The following is a 7,656-nucleotide window of genomic DNA, read 5'->3' as shown; positions in this document are numbered from 1 at the left end:
AAACAGTTCATGGAATTATTTTAAAGTCTGTGACGTTTCCCTTGATGTTGACGGCTCAACACAAAATATGCCTGAACACCCCATGAACCACTTTCTCCTTCTCTTACAGTGTGTAAGCCGCACATTTGCGTTGCTTCCAGTAACAAGTGACACACCCTCTTCCAGTCCCAGTCCTGGACAGCCAGCATTGCCATCTGCCATTTTCAAGATATTTCGCTGTTTCAGCTACTGAATGCGGTGTTGTGACACAGTACTGCTGGTTCCCTCCATAGGAGAAAAGCCTCCGTTCTGAATTTACATGTAACTCACACTCTCGTCTGCTCCCCCCGTGCCTGGTGTGCACGAGTATCTCGGCCGCTTCGTTCCGGGGGAGGTGGCGAGCGTGCTCCCCTCTGCCGAGCACCTCAGCGAGGTCGCCTGTCCTTGCTGCGGGAGCTTGGAGGAGGTGAAGGCCAGGGGAGGAATGGTGTTGACCAGGATGGCCTGCAGAGGCTTCTGCTCTTCTTGGTAGTGGCAGCGCAGGTAGTGGGCGAATGCGGTGCGGTACGTCTTGTTGAAGAGCGTGTAGACGAGCGGGTTGACGGCGGACGAGAGGTAGCCCACCCACACGAACACGTTCAGCAGGCAATCCATGAGCGCCGGGTCACACAAGGAGGCGCCGCACGTCACCGCCATGACGTTGGTGACGAAAAACGGGCACCACATGGCCACGAACAGGAAGAAGACCACGCCGAGGACCTTGGAGGCCTTCTGCTCGTTCCCGATGGCTTGCGCGGCGCGCCGGCCGAACGACCCGGAAGCGACGGGCGCCGCAGCGACCACGGCGTCCGGGCAGAGCGAGCCACGGGTGAACAGGCGCTCGGAGGAGAAGGAGCTGTGTGGCAGGAAGTCTAGCACAGACAGCCACTTGGGACGCGGTGCCAGCCGATCGAGGCACAGCGTGGCCTGCCGCCGCAGCCTGCTGACGGTCAAGAAGTACGTGACCAGCATGATGATGAGCGGGACGAAGAACGCCACGAAGGAGCCCGCCAGCACAAAGCTGTCGTCCGTCAGCTGGCAGCTGCAGCCCCGGAACACTTTGGAGTGGTCGTGGAGGCCGAGGACAGGAACGGGCATGGAAATACCTGACGGAACCGAGAGACCCAGCGAGAAGGAGAACGACAAAAGCAATAAAAACAGTGAGGCCCTACTGGAATCATGGGTTTAAAAGGGACCAGAGGAGAGAGGAGCAGGACCTGTCCCGTACTCACCCGCAGAGATGGTCCACGCCGCCGTGATCTTGACCCGGGTTCGGGCGCGGGAGTTGGCACGGCTGTGCTGGAAGGGGTGACGTATGCCAATGTAGCGGTCAAAGGAGATGGCACACAGATGCATGATGGAGGATGTGGAGAACAGTACGTCCAGGTAAATCCAGATTGGACACAGAGCAGACGGGAAGGGCCAGTCGTAATCTGCAAGAGTGGACTGCAGCTGAGATCCCAGTGGACAGACAATCTAAGTGCTTAGCACATCAAAGCAATACTGCAATGTTTCGCATCATATTTGTGACATGTAAAGTAAGGTACATTGAAACAATAGCAAACTGCTTTCAGAAACTCTAACATATTACTAATGCTGCAGTATTTTTGCGTGGTAAGGCCTGTTACAGAAGAGAACGCGTGGAATCCCACAGCGTGTCTGGCACTGTTTTACTGCTCTGTGCTCTTTTGTTGTAGATGTCGAGGTATCATCACATTCCATCACTTCAGTATGTAAACGAACAAGAACAATTACACATAGTGACTTGGGCAACAGAAAGAAGCGTGGCCAGAATACTAGCCATCAAGATAACACATATAAAAAAAATCACTGCATGCTTTTGTTGCTAGGCTAAAATATTCAGTCATAAATCCCAATACCTAAAGGATTTGATATTCTTAAATTGCTGTTATTAATTGGAGATTATTCTGAACCTGTAGCAAAATAGTGTTAATCCCATTTTACTTCAGAAACATTGAACATGCACGCGCGCGCACACACACACACACACACACACACACACACACACAAAAAAAACAAAAAAAAAACACGCCGATATTTTTCTTTAAGGCGGCCCAATTGACTGTAGGTGCAGCAGAGGGCGCCTTACCATTGAGTCTGTACATTTCGATGTTCTGCGGCGTGTGGAGCAAGAGTTTGTTTTCATTAGTTAATTTAGTGACGTGTATTGATAACACCTTTAAGTGCAACAATTTTCGAGCCCCCTTTGGCTGTTTTTCTTAATTGATGGACAGAAAATCGGTCAGCACACGTGATTACACAAACAACCAAACAGGGTTTTTTCCCAGTCTGAGATTAGTCTTTTGGTTCATCCGCTGCTGCAACAATTTAGATTGTTACTCTTTTTGGTGAGATGGAAGATTTAGCATCCGTCTGTGAGCATGCGGTCCTATTCAACATCCCACTGTGTCTGTTACATATCTCAGCGGTGTGACAATTGGACCAATCACTGTAATTTGTGGTTGCACTAAAGAGGGGATTTGTTTCCCTTAAAAGGCCAATCATCAGATGACTCTTACTGTGGTTGTGGGTTTTTAACTGACGTGCAATTATCATCTTTTGTTTAGGAATTAATTATGACATTATTTAGAGGATAATATTCCATAAGAGCGTTTCTCATTTGAAATATTCACTTTGAACTTTTTCCTTGAGGTGCTCGCGACTCAGTTAACAAGGGATTTTTTTGGTACTTGTATGAAGATCAGCGTAAGCTGTTTTATTTTAAAACATATGAAGATTGAAAGGAACATATCAGGGTTCTTTTTTTCAAAATCAATTAAAGGCAAATAAAGGGAAATGTTTTCTTATACACACAGCAAACACACCACCAGAAACTGACTGGGCTGTATTCCAAGGCTAATATGCTAACTTTGCTGATGGTACTCGGTGTCCGAGGATGCGGAATAACCACCTCCTCTAAACTAACACCCCTCCCCCCAGACACGGATCATCATCTTTGCGAGGTTGGGTTTCCTCGTTGACACAATCAACGTGAAGGATTAGGGCACTGTGAAGAATGATGCGTTTAAAAGTGGGTTGGGATCCAAGTCTGTCTCTCTCGCTCTCTCTCTCTCTCTCTCTCTCTCTCTCTTTGAACTCCGAAGATTAATTGCCGAGAGAGACTGGCTGTGAAGGCATGAGCGGGGAGGGTCAAAGGTGAAGGGTCACACGGCAGAGACAGCAGCGGTAGCTCCACGGAGAGAGGGTTACCCTCATGAACATGGGGTTAACCCGTTCAGAGGTATTTCTGACAGATATGAGTCAAAAAAGGAAAGAGCAAATTAGCCTAAAATGTTTTGCCTCCTGTTGTGAGCGTGACTCCTTATCTCCAGGTGTTGAAGTTTCAGATCACCTATCTTTGGGTCGAGGGCCACAACAGCAATTCCTGTGAAATTTGTAAACGCACCCAACAGCACCTGATTAATGATTTATCAAGGCGCAAAGGCAAATCTGTCAATAGGTCAGCCCGTCTCACAACTTAAAGGGACGGTTTTTATATCCAATTATTCACAACATCAAACCAGAAGTGGTAGTGCTTCCCTTCTTTTCGAGTGCAGAGTATGGAGGAGTATCGTTGGGTCTTAATTAGCCAACATCAAAGGGATGAAGGGAGAAATGAGAGATTACTCACACAGCAAGGCTAATTTCATTATACTTCATCCATGCAACCAAACGCACCTAGCACGCGTCGTTAGTCCTTTCGCTCGAATTTGGCTTTTGCTGAGAACACAGTTCAATTTGAACAGCCTAGACGGCCTGCTCTGTCACGTGGGACACGTTTGAGAGGCATCAGCGAGCGTGTGTTCCACTTCCCAGTGAGTTTGATGCTGCCAGTCCAAGTGTGGGCTCCTCTGTGAATGAACAAATCTTTTTCTGTTTATGTCTCTTGCTTCCTCTGGGTAAACAAGACTTAATGTCAGGCTCCGTATGTCTATCTTTCTCTCAAACACACGCTATTATACACACACTCCCCACACATATACACACACACACTTCTAAGAGAGCATAACTGACAGACCACATGAAACACATAAATATAAAACAGACACGGCACCTTCAGATGTTTTTTTTTTTCGTCTTAAAAAAACATGGTTTTCCGAACAGAATTTCCTCAACTCACTGTAAAGAATCGTCACCATGGCGACCGGCATGACCAGAAGGCCCAGGAGCATGTCAGTTATGGCCAGCGACATCAGGAAGTAGTTCGTGGCATTCTGCAGCTTCCTCTCCAGACTCACTGCCATGATGACCAGGATGTTCCCCATCACCGTGACGACAATGGCCAGCAGGATGAACAGTGCTACCCAGTTCTTATGCACAGGTCCAGAGGTCACACAGAGCGACACATTTCTGCCCTCCTCACCGCTGCAGTTCACAGAGTCATTCATGACTACATTACCCAGAACACCTGCGACCCCACGGTCATGGCCTGAGGGGCTGACGTATTCACCCGAAACTGTAGACGATTCGAAGTCGACGACGCTTCTGTTCAGGGACATCGTATCAGCGGTGCTCACTTTTCCTGCCACGCTGAAGCATCGTTCTCTGCCGCTAACGCGAGGACGGAATGCCACAGCACTCAGCACAGAGCTGCCGTGACAAAAGATGTCCGGCGAAGCCACGCGCAGCCCATCTGTGGGAACTTCAGCTCCGCATGGTTTTCCCTGGAATATTCATGGATATTCTTCCTTGGAGAGACACAACCAGGATGTGTTCCGGTCAAAGCCGAACAGATGTGCAGAGACACAGGTCTGGGCAACCTCCACAGTGCACAGAGAGAGAGAGCACGAGAGAGTAAGAGACACTAGTGAACAAAGACAAGATAAGATAAACAGACAGGGATAGGTGTGTCCATTCATTTAGACTGGGAGCCTCTGCAATGTAAAAACACAAACAATAAGCATACGCAATAAGCGCACTAACATAAAACATACTTTACTTACTTCCGACACCTCTCACTTTCTTCCTTTATAATACACCCATAACAGTTTAACTGCTTACACAAAAATGAAAAGAAATTCTTCCATCCATTAAAGTTTCTGAAGCCCAATAGCAAATAACTGAGGCGGATGAGTACGAAGGAGGCATGTGAACCCTGAGGTTTCTGGGCTTTTCCCGCACAGCTATAAACTCACCGCTCCAGAGACAGAAGAAATGCCCTCAGAGCGAGAGAAACTCACTGCAGACTCCACTTCTCCCTCGTTCTCTCGTGCTCTGTCTCTCTCTCTCTCTCTCTCTCTCTCTCTCGCAAGCGCTCCGCACCTCTCGCTCTCTGCTCCAACTCTTTCACCTCCTCCCTCTTTCACACTCCCTCCACTATCTCCCTCCCTCCCTCCCTCTCTCGCCGCTGTCTGCTTTTTTTGTCTCCTCTCTCGTTCTCTCTCTCTCTCCAGTTCTCGCCACAATCCGGAACCAAAGTCGGACTGTTTGAGCTCTCTCCAGAAAGACTCGCCTTCCCTCTACTTCACTATGCCTCTGACAAAGGCATTCAAACCTCTTTACATATTCACTCACACATGTGGACACGCGAGACACACGCACGCGCACACTTCTCATACCCTAATATGTACAGAAGTATGGGACACCTTTCATTATTTGATCATTTTTCACTTCTAGGTTCTCCTTTCTTTCTGATGTCTTGGCAAAGTTGTAATGGGATAATTGATCATTTGTGAGGTCTCTGAATAGAATATGAATTAAACAAATGAACAAACACAAAATGACGCATGCTAACAAATCCTCTATGTAACTCACTTGACATTAAATTAATGATTACAAGTGATGAGCACTTGACATTCCCAACACCATTAGTTTCACAGGAATTAATAACCCAATTTAGTCCAGCATTTTTCACCTAAGAGCTCTGTCATCACAAGATATTACAAATGTATTATTAATATACATGAATCAATGTTTAATATTGTCTAAAAATACATTTCTGCTTTCTACCTTTATTAAGGCAAGAAAAATTACATTCTGTACTTCTCCTGGGCAAAAGGAAAAGACTTAAAGAAAAAGAAGAAGCTTCAGGTAGTGGCGAGACACAGAAAGAGAGAGAGAGAGAGAGAGAGAGAGAGAGAGAGAGAGAGAGAGAGAGAGAGAGAGAGAGAGAGAGAGAGAGAGAGAGAGAGAGAGAGAGAGAGAGAGAGAGAGAGAGAGAGAGAGAGAGAGAGAGAGAGAGAGAGAGAGAGAGAGAGAGAGAGAGAGAGAGAGAGAGAGAGAGAGAGAGAGAGGAGAGAGAGAGAGAGGAGAGAGAGAGAGAGAGAGAGAGAGAGAGAGAGAGAGAGAGAGAGAGAGAGAGAGAGAGAGAGAGAGAGAGAGAGAGAGAGAGAGAGAGAGAGAGAGAGAGAGAGAGAGAGAGAGAGAGAGAGGGAGAGAGAGAGAGAGAGAGAGAGAGAGAGAGTGAGGGAGAGAGAGAGAGAGAGGAGTAGGAGAGAGAGAGAGAGAGAGAGAGAGAGGTGAGAGAGAGAGAGAGAGAGAGAGAGAGAGAGAGAGTGCACTTTGAACCAGTCCCAGATGGTGTGATACTGTTCACTGTTGTTCATGTTCTTTTTCATCTTCATGCATGTTGAGAGGAGAAAGGCCCGTCCCTGAGGCCCGGCTTCCATCAGCCAGCCCTGCGGGTCTCTGGAGGAGAGAGCATCACGGCACGGAGGCGGGAAAGCAGCAGAAGGGCTTTGGCGCACTGCAGGGAACGGCAAAAACAAACCCTCTTTAACTTCCCTCACCTGCCCTGGGAGACATCCCAACACTTGCAAACAAGCCCGAGTTTCCTCGTTGTGATACAGCACGGGAGCGTAAAACGCTCTCCGGGTGTTAGGCGCGAGCGCGCCGCTGGCTGTGCTGTAATTGCGCCCCCGGGAGCAGGGAGACGCTGGAGCAGGGAGACGAGGGAGCAGACGTTCGTCTGGCCGACTCTGCTCGGAACTCCCGACTCCTGCGGTCACGTGTACAGCTTCGCTTCGCCTCCTCCACGCCTGCAGACCAGCGCGGTGCAGGATAAAATCGCGAAAGACACGCCCGTCCGAAAGAAGGGAGGCGCTGCTCCGAGGACCAGAGGAGCAGGACAAAGGAAAGTTGGTGAAATCCCGATACGACTGTTTGGAGAAGTGATGAAGACCCCATATGCTCCATTCGCAGAAGAAAAGAAAAGCGCATGAAGGAAGTGAAAGGCAGGCCAGCGCTATGCAGAACTACGTCATGCACAAAAACAGCACATTCTTGACGTGCTGCAATTGCAGTCTAATTGGAGTTTACGTCCGCCTAATTTCTGAGACCCAAGAGCACGCGCTCTTCGGCAGCCAGCGCTCGGTGTCGGCGCGTCCCGCGCAATTAGCCACGTTCTCCGCGCATGAGCAAAAAAAGGCATTAGAGCGCGCTCGAATCGGATCAGCACGGCGTGGAGCTTTGAAGCTTTGGTGGCAGGGCATGCCAGACTGTGTATCTGGACAGGGAAGCTGTACAAAACACGCCGTCACGTCATGGAACGCAAACCGAGCCAAAGGCCCCGAGCGCAGAGACGTTAACGGTATATTAACGAAAGAAAAGCCAATGACGCCCAAGAGCCCCTGTGATTATATTTAAAACATGAAACTGCTTCAAAACATTAAAAGTACG

General features: G+C 48.6%; 1 protein-coding gene across 1 annotated transcript; it reads right to left on the bottom strand.

The window, feature by feature from the left end:
- Window positions 1–294: 294 nt before the first annotated feature.
- htr2ab (5-hydroxytryptamine (serotonin) receptor 2A, genome duplicate b) lies at window positions 295–4,538 on the bottom strand. The gene is made up of 3 exons (XM_027026545.2): window positions 4,160–4,538; window positions 1,251–1,451; window positions 295–1,124 (listed from the first exon to the last, which is right to left on the bottom strand). The coding sequence occupies exons 1-3, from the start codon at window positions 4,536–4,538 to the stop codon at window positions 295–297; spliced, it is 1,410 nt and encodes a 469-aa protein (XP_026882346.2).
- Between the last annotated feature and the right edge of the window lie 3,118 nt (window positions 4,539–7,656).

Source organism: Electrophorus electricus, chromosome 1 (genome assembly GCF_013358815.1).
Source record: "Electrophorus electricus isolate fEleEle1 chromosome 1, fEleEle1.pri, whole genome shotgun sequence".
Classification (NCBI taxonomy): domain Eukaryota; kingdom Metazoa; phylum Chordata; class Actinopteri; order Gymnotiformes; family Gymnotidae; genus Electrophorus; species Electrophorus electricus.
Note: the sequence above shows the minus strand (reverse complement) of the source record. Positions and strands in the feature narration are given on the sequence as shown.

Excerpts from the sequence above, each read along its gene's own strand:
- htr2ab (XM_027026545.2), bottom strand. The coding sequence starts at position 4,538 with ATGTCCCTGAACAGAAGCGTCGTCGACTTCGAATCGTCTACAGTTTCG. Across the intron at positions 1,452-4,159 it reads CATGGTGACGATTCTTTACA|ATTACGACTGGCCCTTCCCG; the intron begins GTGAGTTGAGGA and ends CCACTCTTGCAG. Across the intron at positions 1,125-1,250 it reads GGCGTGGACCATCTCTGCGG|GTATTTCCATGCCCGTTCCT; the intron begins GTGAGTACGGGA and ends CGGTTCCGTCAG.